General features: G+C 30.5%; 2 protein-coding genes across 4 annotated transcripts in view; one reads left to right on the top strand and one right to left on the bottom strand.

Annotated features, from left to right (window-relative positions):
• Positions 1–22,966, top strand: part of LOC143078641 (synaptogenesis protein syg-2-like) — a 147,003-nt gene that overhangs the window by 28,134 nt on the left and 95,903 nt on the right. The gene's annotated exons all lie outside the window — the stretch shown is intronic.
• LOC143080082 (uncharacterized) overlaps positions 1–22,966 on the bottom strand; it is a 65,137-nt gene that overhangs the window by 4,905 nt on the left and 37,266 nt on the right. For 2 of the 3 annotated variants that reach the window (XM_076255756.1, XM_076255757.1), the window contains 15 exons: positions 21,446–21,634; positions 18,741–18,812; positions 17,872–17,980; positions 16,906–17,025; positions 15,750–15,822; positions 14,025–14,139; positions 12,694–12,740; positions 11,695–11,818; positions 8,384–8,487; positions 5,972–6,074; positions 4,028–4,178; positions 3,318–3,387; positions 2,926–2,992; positions 2,141–2,226; positions 765–891 (listed from right to left, as the gene is read on the bottom strand). In XM_076255756.1, the coding sequence (XP_076111871.1) occupies positions 765–891; positions 2,141–2,226; positions 2,926–2,992; positions 3,318–3,387; positions 4,028–4,178; positions 5,972–6,074; positions 8,384–8,487; positions 11,695–11,818; positions 12,694–12,740; positions 14,025–14,139; positions 15,750–15,822; positions 16,906–17,025; positions 17,872–17,980; positions 18,741–18,812; positions 21,446–21,634 (1,557 nt within the window). Of the gene's footprint in view, positions 1–764; positions 892–2,140; positions 2,227–2,925; positions 2,993–3,317; positions 3,388–4,027; positions 4,179–5,971; positions 6,075–8,383; positions 8,488–11,694; positions 11,819–12,693; positions 12,741–14,024; positions 14,140–15,749; positions 15,823–16,905; positions 17,026–17,871; positions 17,981–18,740; positions 18,813–21,445; positions 21,635–22,966 lie in introns of those variants that run through there. The other variant, XR_012979612.1, reaches the window with a different exon arrangement.

The following is a 22,966-nucleotide window of genomic DNA, read 5'->3' as shown; positions in this document are numbered from 1 at the left end:
ATGAAAACATAATACATAATACATAATGCAAAATACGAAATACGAGCGGAGAATGATATACTACTTAAATAAAGTGAGAACAAATACACTATTTACTGCAGTTAAATTCTAAGTTTTTCTTTTGATTAAAAAAAATATACCTAAGCTATTTAATTCTTTAATATTTCTGACAGATAACAACTGGATAAGTTTGTATGTAGAAGGATTTCTCAAATAATACTTTTTTATATACTTTTCTCGAATTTTACTATATTTTTTACATTTAAGTATAAAATGGTATTCATCTTCTATAGAGCTAGTATTAAAATTTGTACATAGTCTTTTATATTTATCAACATTATTATATCTGCATGTTACTATGCTTAATATATGAGCTGGTATACGATATTTATAAATGCATGGTATGTATATATAATTTACAGGTCTATCTAAATAGAATTGCAATGCTTGTGTACTATACATGTATTTATACAAATGACATTTATTTGAATTCTGAAAAAACACAGTTACCTCACTAATGAATGCACCAACTATTCTTTCGTTTAGCCTAATGCATTGTCAATTTTAGTCGATCTTTCTCGTTTTTTTATTTTATTAAATTGAAATTCATCATTCATACATTGTATGCATGCACGAGCGTCACGTATCAGTTAAGAGGTCTGTTATTTTCTATTCCGTTAGAATTGATATGAAACAAATTGATAAAAAAATGAAATGCACACTTGTTCAAAGAAACACTTATAGAAATAGAAAAAAACAAATACCTGGAGAGAGTTGAAAATTGCAAATAGGTATTGGAACACGACTAAATCGTCGTTCACCGAAAATGCACCAAGTACCCAGGTTACTCCAAACAACGGTAAAATGATGCAGATACTTTTTAATCCAATCCTAGAGCAGACAAATATATTCATCAAAGAGTAGTGGTATATTGTAATTATACAAATACATACGTGATATCCAGTTAAAAGTTTGTTTTCCCTTTTACATGAACTGTATTAAAGTGAAAATAAAGCATGCAGTCACATTAAGAGTTATCCAATTTGTGATTTTGCATTTATGCAATTATACGTAGCTTTACGACACAATAATACGAGCTCTTTCTTATTGTATTAATAGCTAGATAAATTCCTTTATATCTCTGATTGGATGCAGATGTCGCTTCTTGAGTGAATTGGTCTGTTTGTTCGTTGTTTCTCTTTAATGGAACTTATGTTAACATAAAATACTTGTCTGTTTATTACTTTTTATATGAAATTTGCACTTACACATTATTATACGTGTTATTGTGTCGTAAAGTTACGTATACATTGCATAAATGCAAAATCACAAATTGGATAACTCTTAATATGAATGCATGCTTTATGTTCACTTTAACATAGTTCATGAAAAATCTTTAATTTTGTGATTTTATGTATACTTGGCTTTCTGTTTCTTTCCTCTATAAACGAAGTTCAAGAGATACAAGTAATACCAGTAATCCGTTTGTTCAAACTTAAATGATTCGCCATTTAATATGAATATCAGAGGGTCATAATTTGAAATTTAGTCATAACATCTATCCCGAATGCATAATGCATTATAGTTATTTACTAATACCGTTGACACTCCAAAATATTGTGTTGTTTTTGTAGTAAATACAATCTGAATGTTTATCCAAATGTATACCAGAATGTGTTTTTATGATAAATAACAGCATATGTTAATTCATCCTCACATCATTTTTCTATATATTAACTTAAATAATATGTTCTTTACAGTTTCATTATATTGGTTAATTATGACCACTATTTGATTTTTTATGTTTTTTCATCTCTCAGGTGTAACTGGTAATATGTGCAATGCGAAATCTTCTTTTTTTGTTTATTTCTTTATTTGACAGTGTAAACAGAACATTTGTTTCTACTTCTTCTTTCATTCGCTGTGGAAATGTTGTTTTTCAATCATCTTCCTGTCAATATTTCAATAAGAAATTGTTTTCAGTACGTTTCACGCTGACAGTTATTATATTGTCTGTTGATTCGTTGTGATTGTGCACGGTTTATTAAATTTCATTTGTTATTCTAAGCGAAATTATTCAACGTTATATCAATATAAGTAATTGATAAGAGAAAAAAGGAAATGTAAATGATAAAATTACCTTGATTTTTCTCTTAGCGTTTTCCCAGCTATTCCCCTACTAGTCATCATTTTGTATACCATAATGACAAATATAACACAGTTAATCTACAATATACAATTATAGTACAGTATACATCTATTTTAACTATCAAGGCATGCAAATCTAAACTAAATTTTGACGTCAAGTGTTGCTGAAATGTTCTTATTTTTATATTTTTATTCATTTATTAGTTGACAATTAGGGTAACTTGAGAACACAGCTTAACCGCAAACGTAATGTTTTAAGCTTTTCAATTGTTACATTTTTATTTTTATGTAGCAACAATTAAAGAGATACTGCATGTGGAATATTAATCACCTATTTGCAACGATGTTCTAGAAATTGCCTATGATAGAAAGTTGTTGCTAACAATGAAGCTATGTAACCATAGGTTAAAAATGCTAATGTTTCATACATTCTTTTGCAATATCAACGGGCACCACATCGAGTAGGTTGTCCGTTATAAAATGTCTGTGTCACAGATGATGAAGGATATGGTCCATTGTCGTAACCGCATTACCATCTTCTTCTTTCCTCGACTCTTAAACATGTTAGATTCATCACAAAAAAGTATCAACAAGTGAAGCAGGATATTTTTACCCTTCAGAGTACTTAAACTGACAGTCATTTGTGGAGAGTTCGTGTTTGTCAGTGTTTGGCTTTTGTGTAGTGTTTTCGGATTTTTGTTTATTTGTTATCTCGTTTGTCATCTTGACGATGTAATATTGTCTTAACCATATCCCTTCCTTAATTCCAATACGTACCAAAATGATAAGCAATGCCGGTCCTATAAACGCCCAGATAAGGCTTGATTCAAGGCTCAACCAACAACTGAATTAATAAAAGAAAGAGATATTATAATAATGTAGACAACTTTGAACTTATAGCACTGTGTATTATTTTGAGTTGTTAGTACTAATGATTTTTATGCAGAATATTGATTGGTGTTAAAGGCAACTTTCAACACTATCGTGCTATATCGTGGCGGTTAGTTTTTATTGATGAAGGAAGGCTGAGGGCCATGAGAGAACCTTAGAATTTAGGTATGCAAAATGACAATCCTATTCAATTAAGATTGAGCTCCAGTGCACGTATTTCTTTACTTTTAATGATATTTAAAAAAGATTGTCAAGAATTGTTTTTATTAGATACATACAACTGTTGGTTCCCATAGCCTTTAAGTTCTGTTACGCCAACAGAAATTCCGACAATGATGCCAGGTAAAACTGAAAATAAAGATTTGGTTTGTTTCTACAAGACAGAAGTTACTTAGTCAAAGCATTTCCAAAAACGTCCAGTGGATGTTTAAGAAATGTCACGTAAGAAACGTAATCGGCTCCAATGCTATTTACATGTATTGCAGGATGATACTCTATTGAAATTGATTTTATTTTAGCATATCATTTCAGCGGTTGTTTTTTAGTTATGGTTTTAAGTTATGGTATGACATCTTCTAACAGAGAAAAATGTGGAAAAGGTATGGTGAAATACCACTTACTCTTTAATTTTTTTTTAATCCATTGTACTTAATAGTTATGATTTTGATTTTACAGTACTCTTATTGATCGTTTAAAACTGTTTTGTTTAAAAGCTGTATTTTCTTTGACTTATAATCTTATATATCCGCTTTTATCTTTTATTTTTTTTACAAAATATAGTACTGTTTACAATACTTCTTTGTTTCATATGAAAATTAGTTCTCCTCATCTGTGTTTTTTTAATTACGAAAATAAAATTTCCTGAATATACACATGATATAAACATGTTATCAAACCTTTGAGATAACAGAAACAGTCTACACAAACTACATGTCAACAATCATGAATATAAGTCGACGTTTATGAAAACATGTAGTAAGATACTAACCCCAGCATAGAGGCAAGAGCCAATGTACAATAGGTCTGGTTGAAAAAACAATGACAACCATTCTCATTATTTGAATTCCCTCAGCTAGCATCAAACAAAAGTCTGTTAAGAACATATAGTGTAAACTAACTGCGATCGCTGTACACACTCCCTTTAAATAAGACAGACAAAGTACCATTGAATATTATATACTAAAAAAATTATTTCTTTATAGAACTGAAAAGTTTATTCACGAAGGTTTTCTAATTTGAAAAAGATACAGAATCACATATGTTTTATTCAAATTTTCAATTGTTTACATACGCAATTTAGTGAATGCATTATTCGTGTATTTATCTGACGGTAAAATCCCATGAGTGTAAATATTTGTAATATGGACATGGTAAGATTTAAATGTATGATAAAGTTATTCAGATATAATTGTCTTTTTTTGTGGCTTTACGTTTTGTTTTTATTATTTTGATCGTGAAGATCGACTGCTTAACGAGTTATATTCAGTCTACAGTGTATCATGTCACAAGAGTATAAACTATACTTATCCAAAATCGTTGTATTATGTTCATATTGTCCCGTTGTTTTGGAAGTGTATTTTTAAAGTATACAATAATAGCTTTTTCTGTGATATTTACATGGTTAAGCTATAAGGTTACAAATTTTGAACTATAAATAAATAGATTTTATCATTGTGCTTAGAATTCGTATTGGTGAACCGCAATGGTGGCTATTCTGATTTGGACCGTTTTGTTTTGAAAATATTTCAAGTGGTAACAGCGAGGTAAAGCATGCAAGTAGTAAAAGTAAAGTTTAGTCATGCGTTCCAGCTGATGATTATGTCAACCCATGTCTTGTGCATCGAAACCAGAATGATATGTTCATGTTGAACATATTAAACTTTGGAACAACTTATCATAAATTTCAAAAGGAGAAATTTTTAAAATAAAATCAATGTAATTACTTCATAATGTACAGTATATAAATTACTTCATAATGTACAGTATATAAATTACTTCATAATGTACAGTATATAAATTACTTCATAATGTACAGTATATAAATTACTGTTGAATGGTTTCATGCGATATCCGTTTCACGTGGCTCGGTACTTATACATCTCGTCAATGTGTTTGTATTGGCTTTCATTTTTTTTGTGGTTTGTTTTGTATTTGCGACTTTTTGTATTTCTTTTGTTCTTATAACGTGACTCTGTACTTTAAAAGATCCCGTCAATATGATATTGTTCTATTATATGTCATTATGATATATTTCTATTATGAATTACAATATACGTTGAACCACAAACGTCAAAATCATTCAATCCCGTAGTGGAATTAACTATTTTTGGATTCTTATAATTCTATATATAACTTTTGGACTAGTTTAAAACTCGGTCTATTTCTTAAATTTATTCTTACATACTTTTGATTTTTTAACTCTGTATGCTAACATTCCCATGAAAATTTTAAAATTGTTTGTACGTACATTGAACGGCAAATTTATGTGACGTATAAAATTTTCTGACGTCAGACACTCAAATCAATAAATGTGTTCGTAGATAGTAGATGTTTTTGTGTTCTGTTAAATTGTTCCTTTTAAAATTGTTAAACGATGATGACTGATGTACCCATATTTTGACTATTTTATTTATTGTGTCTGTTTATTTAACGTGTCTGTTTATTTAACGCATCAATGTAAAAATATCGGAAATTGATGAGACTGTCATTAAAGTGAGAGGGTTAGCGCTATAGAACCAGGTTTAATCCACCATTTTCTACATTTGAAAATGCCTGTACCAAGTCAGGAATATGACAGTTCTTGTCCATTCGTTTTTGATGCGTTTTGTTATTTGTTTTTGCCATGTGATTATGGACTTTCCCAATTGATCTTCCTCTAAGTTCAGTATTTTTGTGATTTTACTTTTTTTATAAGTCTTTTGTTTGTTCTCACCTTGATTTCTGTCCGTGTTATACCAGCTAGGAATATGGTATAAGACAGAATTAAAGCAACGCATAAATTCATTAATATTTTTGTTCTATCATTTTTCACATATCTACAAAAACAGATAGAAAAGCATTCAATGGTTATCTTCGTATTCGAACCACTGTTAAACATTCATTTCTATTTATGTTAACCAACTTTTGGTTTCAATTGTGCACTTGATAATAGTATTTCGTTACATAACTATAACAAATTGATTTCCGATCTTTTAGTGAGAATACCAAATACATTGTGTCCATCGGAACATCTGAAGATATTGATGCAAGTACGTTAAAACAAAGTGTTCCCTTCTAGGACATTCACTTAATGTTTTTTTAAACAATATCAAACTACACTTTATTACAAACGTGATGACATTTTGTTCATATAACAATATTTCATATTTGATGATTAGTTTTCGTTGTTGCTGTATTGTGAGTAAGTGTGTTCTAAATTGGTTAATCGTTATATCAAATATCAATAAACATAATACTTTGATAGTTATAGTTATCATTGTGTATTAAAGATCTTTAGCGGCACTTTCTAAAAATGAATTATATTAACAGAGTTATTGAATTGATCCCCTTATCGAGTATATTTCACGACTCTACAATTCAAAACTGTATAACTCCCTATTTTGATAACAACGAAACACATACAAAAATAAACCAGCAGAGGTATAATTTTTAATTATACGTCATTAACATCAGACGTCCATGTTAAAAATACTCCTTTAATTTGAGAGGTTAAAACCTTTTGAAAAGGGGTAATAAATATCGTCCTCAATTTACCATAGATTTGAAACAGTGTCGCCAGGTCACAAAAGACGTTCCCTCGTATTGTACAAATTTGTGTGAAAGTGAAAAATTTGATTAAAAATCTGTCGATAAACTTTGTTGCCAAAACGTACATAAATATTATCAAGGCGAAAAGTAACAGTTTCAATTATCTCATCACACCTAAAGTAATAAAGTATATCTAGTATATTTACCTTTCTCATTAGAGAAGAAGGCTTCATATGAGTTGCAGCAAATATATTTGCATTCAGATTAACGTAAAGAGCATTTATTTAAATAGGAAAACTTTTGATTGTGTGGAAGTTAAATGAACAGAGTTCAGAAAGTCAAAACTGAACACAGAATCAAAAGAACCACCAACAGCTCGCAATTTACCTAAAACACCCAAAGATTTTTTAAAACTCCAGAAAAAGGTAATTCCACTATTTGCATATATATATATATATATATATATATCAAAAAAGCACATTCATGGATCTACAATCTGTAGATACCTGTATCTTGGCATTACTCAAGGTCATGATCTCCTGTAACTGTTTATGACATCTTTACACTAAATCAATTGGATGCTGGATGTGTAATGATTGATAATTTAGTCTTATATGCCTGATTTTTTAATTATTTGTAATTGGCTTGAAACTAGCTGCCAGTAACTGCAAGAACTCTCAGATCTGTACTTTTCAGATTTTGTCGTTGAGATGTGCAAGTACCCGGCCACGTATGTTCTTATTTTGCACTGTTATACCACTATACCAGGTTAGGTCGAGGTTTGGGATCCCACTAACATGTTTAACTCCACCATTTTCTATATGTGTGTGCCTGTCACAAGTTAGAAGCTTGTTATTCAGTGGTTGTAGTTTGTTGATATGTTACAAATTTGGTTTCGTTAGTATTTTTGTACATAAGTATGGCCGTTAGTTTTCTTAGTTTAAACATATTTATCTAAAGTGGATTGGGAAACAAGTTATCGAAACTTATATTAATCCCTCTCCACTTTGCGAGAGCGAGTGCTGCCTTGTAGCGGCATTAGCCTGCTCTTTTTCGAAATCTGCAAAGGTGTCTTTTACGTGCAACAGATATGGCTCTGTCTTTACACGTGTTAGGTTAGCCATTTATCTCCCCTTCCGACGGACTATCATCGTTTCCTCACGAAAATACTTGCAAGTGATGTCAAGGGAGAGCCGAAAATTCAGTTCCTGAAATTTTCATCCAGGAACGGGAATTGAACCAGGAACCTTTGAGTTAGTAGTCCGATGCACTAACCACTACACCACGGCTCTCTGTTTTCTTGTTTGAAATGTTTTACATTTGTCTTGGCTGGGGCCTTTTTATATCTGACTGCGGTATGGGCGTTTCTCATTGTTGAAGGCCGTACTTCTGTGTCGTTTGGTGTCTTGCGCAGAGTTGTCTCATTGGCAATTAAACCATAATTTCTTTTTTTTTTATTTTACGATTGACATTACATTTGTTTATCGGTACCATGTATACGTTTAATTCATCGGCTATTACCACATGCATGTTCTAGAGGTCAACAGGCAAAGATTCTTTTGAATGATGTACATTTGCTAAACAAATAACTACTTACCTCCAAAGTACATAATGAATGATAATTGTAATAACCAGAAACAAAATGGATACTCCACATCCAATGGCTGATATAAGGCTCAATGCAAAATTGTGAGACAAAGGCTGAGAAAAAAGAAAATATCAAATCAATGTTGAAATATGATTCTAGCGTCCATGTATATGATGCATAATGAACATCAATCCAACGATATAAAAACACAACGATATGAATAAAATAATGTACATCTCTTTCTTTAAAAACTTGTTGAAATTATTCGAAACTCTACTGCAGAAATAAGGAAATTTAGAATTACTGCCAATAACACAACTATCTACAAAAAGTGCAATGACGCTAACGAATCACCAAACGGCCATACAAAATTAGCAAAACCCTATAGTAAGCAATATTTGACTTCGACATGACAAATCATGAGATAATAAGAACGAGAAAACCCAACTTTCATTTCAACTTTGGTGGATAGTTGTCTTATTGACAATCATACACCATCTCCATATTTTTATTTTGACAACTTGGCAACAATTTATGAAAAAAAAATACAGCAAACATGCTAATGTTGTCCAAAGCATGCACATATTATTTAAAAACTATCTAAAAGGGAGGCAAAAGATACCAGAGGAACAAGAAAGCTCATAAATCGAAAATAAACTGACAACGCCATGGCTAAAATTGAAAATGACAAACAGACAAATGATAGCACACAAGAAACAACAAAGAAAACTAAAGACTGAGCAACACGAACCCCACCAAAAACTGGGTGATCCCAGGTGCTCTTGTAGGGTAAGCAGATCCTGTTCCAGTATTATCTAACTCAATTATTGGGATTTTATTTTATTGCACTTTAACTTCGTGTTTGATTTTGGACATTTACTGTCTAGGTCAACGCCACTATTGTGTCTTATGTGTACAGCACGCGCATTTGATGTATCCAAGTCTGGTATCTGTGAAATGATTTATGACACAACTATAGATCGGTGTGTATTCAATACGTCAAAGTCTAAAAGGTGATGAAAACTTAAACAAATATACATCGAACTGTCATCAACACTTCAAACATTCACATTATTAGAAACATTACGATAAAATGTTTGGGTACCTATAATGTTAATACACATATGAAACTACAGTTTTAGAGGCTACTAGCTTGACCAAATTGATATGGTAAATGTATCGTTTGGTCGTAATTGCTTTCGGTTATCTCTACAGGAACACCATTAAACGCACAACTAATCGATGTGATAAATGTTACAAAGTTATTACTCTTATGACCTAGATAGAACATTCGAATGTAGATTTTCAGTTAGTAATATGATATGAAGTTTTTGGTTACATAAAATAGACACAAATGTCGAAAATAAAAATGTATTGTTTCGAGTAGATAAGAGGTTAAATGATTGTTATTTTACTAAACGGATAAAGAAAACAACAGTCAAGTTATCAATATAACATGTTTAGTGGTACAAAGTGAGAACATTAAAACAAACTAAGTGTCCTGCAAACTAACAAACGAATCCTAGAAATAAATTCGATTTCCTCAGTACTTAAACTCTACAAGTTGGTGACTTTATATCTATCAATCGCAAATTCATAATTCATATAATCATGATAATGGCAGATCAACTGATGTCATCCATCCCCTTTTTTTATAATATGCTAGTCAACAAAAGAAACGACACACGACTTTAGAATAAAATTTATCAAAAAGTATTAAAACTGAAACAAAATGAGATATACTATTTTCAAAAGCTTTCATTTGCAATGTATGCACATATGATAATGCAAATCAAAACCTTTCGGAAAGTAACTAAAGTCCCTGTAAACGATCATAGGGTGCAAATTATTTTTGCGGAAAGTTGGACAAAAAATCGACACATAATTTTCTAAGTACCAAAATGAATTTTCAAATTTGTTAAAAAATATTCAATATGCTAAAAAATATTCAATATGCTAAAAAGTTATGTTCATGTTGTAACTAAGGGGTTGAAATATTGTTTTTTTTTTTATTTTGGGTAAAAAAAATGTTTTTTGAAATCTAAAAAAATGCCAAAAAAAAAGAAAACATTGTTTTCGTCTCAAATCAATGCTTTAGTTAGATATGAAAACAACACACTGTAAATTTGGAACCTTGCGGATTAGTTTTAAGATTGTTAACGTTTTTTTTAATTCACTTTACAAATACTGTCAATGGTAAATAAATTGATAATGTTTACATTTTAACGAGTTCTTGTGGGGTCGAACTTTGCTTTACAAAAAAACAAAGAAACTGTACGAATTTTAAAAAAGAATTGATGGCAAACATTGTCTTTATCTTTAAATGAGAGGTTGACATCATTAGTTGGAACCTTTTTAAAAAAAAATGTCGTTTTATGTAACTTTTATAAAAAAAAAACTTGATTACGCCAAATGACGTCATGAAGCAAAAAACAAATCTTTTTCTAAACGGATTTATTTTTCTATGATCATTAAATATTACTAGCTTCAATATTGGTCTTATAATCGGAAAACTTCATCTTTAATTTAAAAAAAAGCCGTGTATCGTTTCTTCTGTCGACTAGTATACATAGAGATAATCACGTTGTTATTTTCCCAGTTTAATTCATAAAAACGTATTTTGCAAAACATTTATTTTCTATGAGTATAATAGACTTTATTATGAAGCCAGATCTGTTAAATTATGTGACACTTTATAAGCGATAATTAAGAGAATGTACTTTTGTTATAATATTGAAGTATTTCTATCTTTCCGTTGAAAATACTTCAGACTAAATGTGTATACATATAATTAAATACACTGTATTCTTGTCTCTCGTTTTTGCTATGCTTTGTCAATATGCATTTTTTCTTTGTTCTCATATTTGCTTTTTTGTTATTGTTGACTGCTGTACCCCTGTTTTTTTGTAGCATTTTTCCTGTTATGTCTGGCAAACCACATACCGCATAGTCAGCCTCAAAAGGCATCATAATTACAAATGTAAAATGATTCACAACAATAATAAAAACAGCCTAGTTCTTGTACAAAAAATGAACGAAAAACAAAAATGTTACATAGCAACAACCGTCTTCTGGGACAGGCGAATGCATAATGTGGCAGGGTTTAACTCGCAAACCCTCTTCTCACCTGGGAGATGTAACAGTACAACCTAATAACAAACCATACAAATCTGTTGAAAAGACTTAACGACTCAATAGATGTCTACATTCTTACTTTCAAAAGAAAACAAATTTTTATCGTACTAAAATTTGTAAATATGCATTTATGACTTCTTACTATACATTGCAATAATTTATAAGGAATAAATAAATCAGCATACTGTCCTTCCTGGGCTCATCAGTACTGCGAAATTTGTGGTGTGATTATATTCACATATCGTATAGGAATCTGTTGACTCTACAAGTCTTGAACCAAAGTTGGACCATGCTCCGTTCACAGTATTCCTAAAATATATTTGACATTATTAGTAATGTTAAAAATTATAAAACTACATAAAATTGTAGTATCTTATAGTTTCCTCTGGATGCTTTAACCTCACTATAACACATATTGGGAAACTTATCAAATGAATTCAACAAAACCATTAAGACTTAATGTATTCCACAACTTAATTCAAGATTTGAATTATAAGAAAAATATGACACTCGTCTCTTTTGTGTCCCTTTTTTGACAGTTTTACCGATTATGTCCGTTTTGTTCACGCATCGTTATAACTATTATGGAATTTGATGCGACCGTCATACAAGTGAGAGGTTGAGCGCTATAAAACCAGGTTCAATCCACCATTGTCTACTTTTGTGAAAATCCTGTACCAAGTCAGGAATAATACATGTGTTGTCCATTCGGTTGATGTGTTCTATCATTTGATTTGCCATATGTTAAGGGACTTTTTTGAATTTTCCTTGGAGTTCGGTATTTTTGTTATGTTACTTTTTGATCTATAACTTAACCAAAACTTTTATATATGTGTTTAGCCTAATAAAAGTTCAGTGTGTACTTTGAACATTATTTTACATCGAAATATTTTACATACGGAATTTAATTTATCTTATAAGGAAGACTTGATTATCATGAGATGTTCATAAAATTTTACATAACTCTTATGAACATTTTGAATACGAAAAGGATTAGAATATCTAATTAATAAAACAGCAACACAATTTTTTTTGGAGTAGCATCAAAAATGAAGTTTAAACTCTCATTTTGTATTTCTACAACTTCAATCAAGATCCAAATTCCAATATGAAATTTAAATTAAAAAAAAATATGATACTCTACTCTTTTTTTAAAGCACGAACAAATTAAGCTTTATACTTACGGCACATCGAAATCCCAAAATCCACAAAAAGGTCTGTAGTAATTTTCCTTGCAAAATAAAGTATTAAAATTAACATTAGATATTGATCATAATCTAAGCAATTTAATTTTTGTTTGTTACAGTCCAGTCATTCGCTGTTTTAGTATTGGAGTTGAAAAACACAGTTCTCCTTTTCTTTTATATGGATAACTTTGCATCCGTAAAAGACTGATAAATAAATGTTAATTACGAATATCATCAAAGTATAGATAAAGAATAGGCAATTATCAGTTACATATTTTATCTATATATCACAAAGACAGGTCTAACGAGATCAAAAGCACCGTACAACGTTGGCCTTTCTTTGGATTGTGGGTTACTTTATTTCGGTTTAATTACTTTTAAGAAAAAGTGACATAAGTATGAATATAAAATACACCGTGTTCGTGTAGATACTTTGAGGAAACATTTAAAAGTATTTGTCTTACCGAGGGAGCTAACTACATGTATTGTATAAAAGGCGGAAATATTCTGTCAACAAGTTTCCTGTGGTGTAGTTTACACCATTTGCCTCAGTCACGTTTAATTGAATTTTAGGTCTTTGTGTTCAGCTTTAGTTTTGATCCTAGCAACCCTGATATGTTGTTGTAGAGGAAACACGGATGCATGGTATATAAAAGCTCGATATAGACTTTTTGATATCCATAAAATTGAAGCTCAAGGATTATGATAATAAATTAAAGCACACGAATTATAATTGTTGTTTTATAAGTTTTCAAAAGCCACAAAAAACATGATATTGACCAATTGCAACACGTTACAGATGATTTGCAGTTCAGTATAAAAAATTAAACAATAAATAGGATCTAATATTTTTTCAGTGTGACCTCACAGGTGTATTTAACCTATAAATAATTAAAATATCAATATTCAATCATTTAAAATTAAAGTTTTAACTCCAAATGTTGATCTTAGGGAGATTTGGATATTTTGGTTTTCATTTCGATGCTTTTGTCATGAAACTTCAAAAATGTTAATCTTTTCGTAATTGTATTCCTGTATAAAGTAAACCCCCCAAAAGCGAATTGACACAAAAAATTCAGAAAGTGTTAATCTCTTAAAAATTACTCATTAGTTTGCGTTTTGATATATACCACTTGGAGGTGCCCACAATATTGGTTGTACCAGTGGTAAAGTAACACAGTTCATGCGCGTAAGAACACAACCAATAATCAAGAAAGAATTAAAAGTGTTAAGCAATAATATCTGTTTGCAACTGATAGCGTATTTACAGAACCCAATAGTTCCGAAGAAATGTTCACAAACAAAGAAATTATATTAACACAACTTACTAACAGATTCTCAAATTTTATAATCAAGATATTATCTGAAGAAATTGTTGATTCGATTGTAAAATCAGTTATGATAGAATTCACATCGTAACTTCCATTAAATGACTGTAATTCCCTGTAAATGGAATAATTAAGTTACAAAACTTTGAGATAATGTATTTTTGCGGGTGGTGTGCTACTATTCTATAAAAATATGTAAAAACCAAGCTACCAACTTTTCCAAGATCTAATCAAGAAAAAACTAAAGAGAAAAACAAGTTACCATTTCTGATAGCAATAATATAAATGAAAAATGCTGAATAAACGTCACTTGTCAGCATCTTATAAATATGAACCCTTTACTTTTTAGTATATTTTTGGAATTTTTTTTTAGGTGTTGCTCGATATTTATACAGCCCTTGGATGGTGTAAACTTCCCAAAAAAAAACGTGTATGGTGTATGGCATATGGTGTAATGGTGTAAGGTGTATGGTGCTATGGTGTATGGTGTATGGGGAATGGTGTAATGGTGTTTGAGGAATAGTGTGATTGTGTAACGTGCGATCGGGAATGGTGTGAATGATGGTGCACGACATTTCATTGGTTGAAAACGAAGTTCTTTTTATTCTATTTTTTCGAATTGTAAACATAAACATTAATAATAATCTTGATATTTGAAATTCAATTGTATTATGGTTAATTTCGGATCGTGTAGATAAAATGGGGAATTGTGCATGGTGTAATGTGTAAGGTGTATGGTACAAAGGTGTAACGTGTATGGTGTATGGTGTTAGTGGGAAGTTTACACCATACAAGGACTGTACATACATCCATGTGTTCGGTTTGTTTTTGTATTCTTATCTTTCTTCTTTCGCTTATGCATTTTGTCTTCAGAGTGTCAGTATGACATGTTTTTCTTTGAAGACATAGTTTTTTTGTTTTATAGTAATGAACATAAAGACACTATGTTGACTGCTGTACCCCAATTTTTGACAATTTTACCTAGTGTATCTGTTTATTTTGCTCATACAATGTAGTCAATATAATAGAGTTCTATGCGACTATCCTACAAGTGAGATGTTTAGGTAGCTATAAAACTAAGCTAAATCCACCATTTTCTACATAAGAAAATGCATGTACCAAGTCCGGTATATATGACAGTTGTCTTCCATTTGTTTGATGTATTAAAGCTGTTGAGTTTGCCTTTTGATAAAGGACTTTCAGTTTTCGAATTTTCATTTGAGTTCGATATTTTGGCTATGTTACTTATAAATAATAATGAAAGACACTGGATAGATCGATTGATGGATATTTAACGCCACTTTCAGCACAATTCTGCCATTTAAAGCGTTTAAAGTTTTGTTAGTGGAGGAAGCTGGAGTGCCCGTTAAGGAAACACTAGTCTTTTGTAGGAAAACTGACATTTCTAGTCAATTAAGGTTAGAGTCAGGCAAACATGCAACATGCTGAATTCAAACTCACAAATTCAGTGTTGACAGACTTAATATACACTAGCTTTGCTATAAAAACTACTTGTCAACCGAGGCCCCAAAAAGAAACCTGATGTTTGCATTCAATATTGAATAATAAGCAAGCATCTCAACGATGAACTTGTATACAATGAACTTTTTTGGTAAGTTTTGATAGAATTAAACATTGTGTTAAAGTCATTATTTGAATCAAAATATGTAATACAAAAAAGATATATTATTATGACAGATCTACAATCAGAAAAATATGACTCACCCATTTACCATAAGATAATTTGGAAAGAATCTTGAAATATTTCGATAAAATGTGCTACTATAGCCTGTCAAATCTGTAAAAGAAATACATTGACATCTTATTTTGTTTCATTTTGTCGGATTTATGCATTGGTCTAAATTGAAAACAGAAAAAAAAACCAAATAAGAATGGTCACGACATCGGTTTTGAAAACTTTTATTTAATTGAATTGCAATTTATACCCGAATATTCTTTTTTATGGTGCATTAGCATTTCGACTTTATGAAACTAAGAAATTGTGGTATAATTGGTAATTATACAACTCTCCACCTAAGACCAAATGACACAATTTTAGGTCAACGTCTTACCGTCAACAATGAAAACAAAACGTATGTTTGAATTGACATGTACAGCATACATGTAGCTCCTACGTAAACGTTTTAAACACTGTTTGTTAGCATTGTTTTACCACTTAAAATAGCAGGTAATACAAAAATCAGGGATAATCAATAATAGAAATACTATAAAAGTTTTAAAGTTGCAAGCGGTATTTGTTCACTTCTTTAAATGAAAACATTCGATTCTTATTCTATAGAATGATGGGATTGAAAATCCCAGACTAACGAGAACTGCTAGGTTATACTGTTGGTTGTCCCTTAAAAAACTTGCGTATTAACGAACACTTACACACAGTGTATTTGTGTGTTTTCGGTTTTCAAATGTTAATCTCGAGCTTTCTTAAGTTTATACGGAAAAAACCTGATGTCTCTTCGTGTATTTTTGGTTGTGTGACACTGGTGTTCCCAAAAAACTGGGATAAGTGGTTCCATGAAAACCTATTTTCTAGCTACCACTTAGTATGTGTCGCTTATGAATTGTCAACCTCGAGGTCTTGTAGCTAGTGATTTCGTACTGATCATTTTCAAAAAGTAAATGTACACTTTTGATTTATTTCTTGCCTATACATTTTATATTATGCTGTCGTAACAGATAAATCTTGCAACACCCTAAAACCGCAGTCTGTTTCAGTAATTTGGTTTCATTACGTTTTGTTTGAAAGCTACAAATGTATACTGTGTTGGCCTCAGTGAACTATTAATCTCGATCATGAGAATAGCAGAGGAATTTTATTCTACAAATATGTATATAATTATCACAATTGTATAGGTTTATTTACCGTTATGTATGCTCTTTTTCAGTTTGATTTCAGTTGCTGAATCTTTTATCCACGATAACGATGTTTTCAAACGATCAGGCACAGTTATCTCATCAGAGATAGTCTTTCCTACCTCAATTACTGAAATAATTGACTTCTCTTTAAACCAAAATCCACATATGCACTGAGGTATACATAACTTGATCATAGCTCACAAAAAGATAATCCTACTATTTGCAAAGTCCATTATATGCCTAGGCCTTTAGTTAGAGTATTACAAAACAATGTTTTCGAAAATTTCGATCAATTCTCATAAATGTTTATGGAGAGCGGATACAAATATAAACTGCTGTATGCAGATATTTCTTGATAAAGACAGTCCCGATATTTATTCGAATAATTGGGTGAAAAAGTGTCCAGCTGATACAAATGTCGGACGGAGGGACGTAAAAAAAACACACAAATGGACGAGTCTGGTGATTATTTTGTTTTCACTTTTCAACCAATTATTTGTGATGATTAAATACGTAATGTTGTCTTTTATGATTTGGTGACTTGTCATTGTTGCATAATTTACTTTTTCTGTGGACACTTTTTAAAGTGTTCATGTCACACAGTTTTGCTGTCACAACTCAAAAGAATACTGATTATCAAAACCAACTTTAATTAAAAAACAACATTTGATTAGTACCTGTTTGATTTTTAACCTATTGTATTTTGCTGTGATGAGGATTTTACATCTATAAAAAGGTGAACTATAACGGAAACACAATACAAAATGAAAATCTTTGTAAAGTAACTGGCACTTTAAAATGAAATTGTGTTTTATTTTTTAAATAATATGTGTTAGACAATTGTATTTTTTTTTATTAAGAAGATTTCCAAATTGAGTTATATACAAAAGTATTTATCATTTTCACTGAAACAAATATCTCACGTTTTATGTTCACACTTGAGCACATGAGGTAAACTTGATTAAAAACGAACCAATATTTTCCTTTTGAACAATCATTGCAAATTCTCCGTCTATAACCTTATGATACACTTCATTGTAATCAGTAACTGCTTTTACTACAGAAGGGACACCATTTGACCTCTGAAGTAAAATGTATACATTAAGTGATAAAGAACGGTAGTCTGACTGGTAATTTTATTGTCTATTTATTACTCTAGTAGGAATGTACAAACCTCGTCTACACACAGTATTTGGTCAGGGTTGTGTGAAGTTTTACCGTTCTGCTTTAACTAACAATTTTGTCTGCATTTGTTTTTAAACTTATGATTTTGTGAGTCCTTGGTATTTCCTTGTATCAATAATGATTGAATTTCAAATATTTCAAGTAGATATGTTATTTACCGAAATTAATAACACAATTAGGAGACAATTGTATAAAACAAAATTACCATTTTAATATTATTCAAATATTCTTGGAAAAACATGCATTGTCGACAGTCTTTATTTAAAGAAAAAAAACTATTTCAACCATATCTCATATTCCTTAGCTGTGTTTGGTAAAACCTTTCGAAATTATTGGTCCGCACTGGTCTTCAACTTCGTTTTTGTTTGTCATTGTTAAAACGTTTTGATTCAGGCGTCTCTGATGATTTTGATAACGAAATATCTATTTGACGTACACGTTTGTAATCATGGAGTATATTTTTTGTAGAATGACATCAAAGTGACACCAAAAGTACACACTTAAATCGGTATCATTTTCTTGCATTAACTGCGAAAAATAATCCGACATACATGTACAGACGATTTTTTTTTTATAATAGTCATTTTATTAAGAATAACATTTGTAAAATTTTGTTTTTACTTTATTGGAAAAATGTTCTTATCATAACAAAAATACCTCATTGTTAAGTTCTTCCCATAACTGATGGTTTCGTTCATCTAGTATATTATTACAGACAGACCCAAAAATCTGAAATACATCACATGAACTTTAAACTGTTGTAGTGTTCAATCAAAGTTTTTTGAATAATGTTTCAAAAACTAAGATGTATTTGAATAATACATTTCATGTAAAAGATGATATATATTAGATAGCAAATAATTATAATAAACTACACGTGAAACCTTTCAATCTAATTGAACTTATAGTCATTTTCGATTCCTCATATCTTTGTTAATTGTTGTTGAGTCTTAAGTTTCCGAAAAATATTTAACAGAACGATTGAAGAAATGACAGGATGCATTGTTTTACTGCGTTACTTTATTCAATACTGCACATCAAACACATTGAATGGTTTTAATTAGCCAACTTAATCATTTCTAAAGTGCCCAGTTCTAAAAAAAAACCTGCTATTTTTACAGCCAGCAGAGCTTTGACAAGAGACATACTGGATAAAGCAAGTTATTATGAAATTCCAATAAATTCAAGATACTGACCGCTTTTATGTATCGCTCTATTTAAGTAAGTAATCATTTATCACAGAAAATTTACATATTTCTTGTTATGCCTGAATTGTATTCCTACATGTACTCATATGAAAAGTGTTTTAGAATGAATTTTTTAGAAAGAAAAATATTTCATAATGACTGTTTTATACATTTTACATAATGGTAACGTTATAATGCCCTGTTGGCTGTTGTAGGCCCTTTTAAATTTGAATTATTAAAATATTTTCATTGTAAGTATTAAGGTGGTAAAACAATATTTTCTTTATTTAGTTGAGTAATTAATGTAAATAAGGAGGGTTTTCAAAAGTGACATCTTGGTACATATCATTACATATGTTTTCCTTCTGTTCCATTACTACAAAAATTCACGAATAAACCTTTGTCATTTTCAAAACATTTACTATTATTTCTCAGTCTTATTGGGCTATCAGTTTAGAACAGAATATTAATATGTGTATTTTTATATGTTGGAATCATAGGTTATAGTTCTATTGTTGTGATTTGTTACGGTGCTTCACACTTTATGGTGTATATCCATATCAATTGTAGTAATTATAATCCTTAAGGATGTTTGCTCCTTAACATTTTGATTTTATGCCAGATTTTCGGAATCCTCTTGTTTTATCCATGTATTAACATTAAAAGAAATTGCCCACTTACACCTAATTTTCTTTTCATATTTTTATTACATATTACTTAAAAAGCCATATTTCAAAATCTTATGAAATATTTGTTATTTTTCATAGTTTTTTTAAACAAAAAGGTGCCAATGTTAAGTGAAAGAAAAATATAGAGAGAAGTATTTCCCGCCAAATTTTCAACTGCTTTTATCTCGAAAACAAGCACACGGACCCTCCATTTTTTCTGCTTTTTTTGTTTCTTTATCTATATACTTTCAATTTATAACAGTCTTTTAAAAAGCTTATTATTTTTAAACTGAGTAGCGAACATCCTTAATAAGTATTTCAGATAATGTTCAATGGAGTGTTTTTTGTTGTTCCACTGGTCGAGATAAAGAGGAAACTTTTGAGTATTAAAAATGATTATCGCACTGCCAACATTATAATAGGCCTGTCCCATGTTAAAATATGCATCTATGATGTTTCGTTGCTATATATATATCTGCATACATTTTTTATTAATAATATGGACAATTTTCTCTTGATGACTTCTTAACCTTTTGATTTTGTTAAAAATGTCAAATAAGGGTATGCATGTGTTGTAACATTTTAATCACATTTCTTTTACACAGTTTTATATAATGTGTTATCTAAGTTTTCTAAGTATATTAAATAATAAGTTATTGATTTGCTTTCTACATTTTATTTTTCATCTAGCGTTATCCTGTCGGTGACAATGTATGGTTATTTTCTGAAGTTTTATGTGCTTTCCGTTTTGTTTTACGTGTTCTTTTTTTATTCTGTGGTAAGTCACCTGTTCAATATTGACATGAACGTCAATTTAATGGTCATTTTTATAATTTAACTGTTTGCAAAAATAAGAATTATTCTAAATACTAAGGATTTTCCTATCCTAGACATAGATCACCTTAGGCGTATTTGGCACCACTTTTTAGAATTTTAGGTCATCAATGCTCTTCAACTGTGTCCTTGTTTGACCTTCTTCACTATTATGTTTTGAGCGTCACTGGTGAGTCTTGGGTAGACGAACCGTACGTATGGTGTATTAGAGTAAAAGTCTGGTACCTTTGATACCTATTAGCATGTAGAAATGTCCTACTGTAATGTTTATTTGTGTTTTTCCCTGTCCTGAATGTTCTTGCATGTTCTGTGTACTGTAGTCCTGTCATGTACTGTTGTTATTTTAACGCGAGGTTTGGTTATCCGCAAAACCAAGGTCAACACACCATTTGTTCTTAAAAATGTCCTGTACCAAGTCAGAAAAATGGCAGTTGTTATCTAATAGTTCGCTTCTGTGTGTGTGGCGTTGTCGTGTCTTTTCCCCCCTTTTTTTGCACTTCATTGTTTCTGTTGTTTAGTTGGCTCTTATTGTAGATGTGTTTACCTCAGTTTTAGTTTGTAACCCGGATTTGTTTTCTCTTAATCGATTTATGACTTTCCAACAGCGGTATAATATTGTTGCCTTTCTTATTCTCTTATGTCATAGTTAATAATGATTTATCAGTAAACTAACCTCTAATTGATTAACGGACAGTTTATCTGTGTGATTTGTTACATATTTGACAATGTCATCAAGAACAGCTGATGATGCTACTAGATCACCAGACCTTAATTCAGTATTCTCACTCGTTGCGTTTTCTAAATTCTCGAGTATAGTACTCACAACCGTATCTACACTCTCTCCAGATAATAGTTTAGCTGACTAAAATGAAAAATACATTTGAATCATTGTTTGGTATAGCTAACTTAATAATGTTTTGTAATGCTGAAAATTCTAATATCTATTAAAAAGTATATTTCAATAGGAATTTTTGAAGGGTTTAAGACCTATATGAATATTTAACATATTGTAAAAATCTATATATCAAAAGATACTTTATGAAAAAAACCATGTCGGGACGATGCGAGCACGCAATACGCAAAAGCACGCAGTTCCATTGCTGTATTTGGAACCTTGTTGAAGGTACGGTTACACATTTGTACTAAAAGGCAATCAAATTATTTACTAAAAAAGTACATGCACAACCAAAATGACGGGTCAACTTTTTTTACTTTGCAATTACAGATGAAAAGATATTGGTAACGCTAAACGTTGTAGATGTAGAATGGCGGTCAAATAAAGATACCTATTTGTTTAAGGGGACTCGTGGGTCTAAATCATTTTTTTAATTTAATATAGGATTTAGCTATATTTTTCTATAAATGACATTTTTCTTATACTTAATAGAAAAATGAAATAAAAAAATGGGGCCACCGTTCATTTACGCTCACAATCTGCCTTCGAAAGAAGCATACATTTTTGTTAATGTCCTTTTTTTCTGTTGATTTAATAGGAGAAATATAGTGCGGTGACTGAAGGCAGATTTTTTTGAATTTAATCTCCCCACCGAACACACACCTACATAATATATCATTGGAAAGAGGAAATCGTGTACTATAATAATATGCCTGTCGTCAGGACTTGCTATGGTCAAATTTCTTTTAAATTGAGGTAAATTGTTATATGTAAAAATTTGTAAAAAATTGGGAGGGTTTCAATTTTGACATTTGTTGCTATTTCAAACTCTACCTAAATACAAATGATACTGTTTTGGCTTAAGTAATGTTTGTTATTATACATAAACATTAATCAATGAGATTTTTTTATCAAAAAAAATCCTAAAACGACGTTTTATAAACAAAACTTCAAAAATCAAGTTTTCAACCTATTAAATGTTTAGAGCACCTTAACCTTATGAAAAATATCAATTTCAGGTAAAAATCAAGTGTCATGCAAGACAATACTTTAAAATTATTTTTTAAACTATCATAGTAGGTGAGGTATCAAACCAAAGCCATATAACACTACAGTAAAATATGACCTGAAAATGAATTTGCGGATACTTTAGGTTTTTTTTATAGACTACTCGTTGCTTTTGTTTTTTTTCTTACAATTATTACTGCTACCATAGTATTACCTTTTGTTGTGTATTTAACTCTATCTATTACATTATAGGTTTTGTAACTATATTCCCCCTTTTTTCCCTTGCAACGT

Source organism: Mytilus galloprovincialis, chromosome 6, assembly GCF_965363235.1.
Source record: "Mytilus galloprovincialis chromosome 6, xbMytGall1.hap1.1, whole genome shotgun sequence".
NCBI lineage: Eukaryota > Metazoa > Mollusca > Bivalvia > Mytilida > Mytilidae > Mytilus > Mytilus galloprovincialis.
Note: the sequence above shows the minus strand (reverse complement) of the source record. Positions and strands in the feature narration are given on the sequence as shown.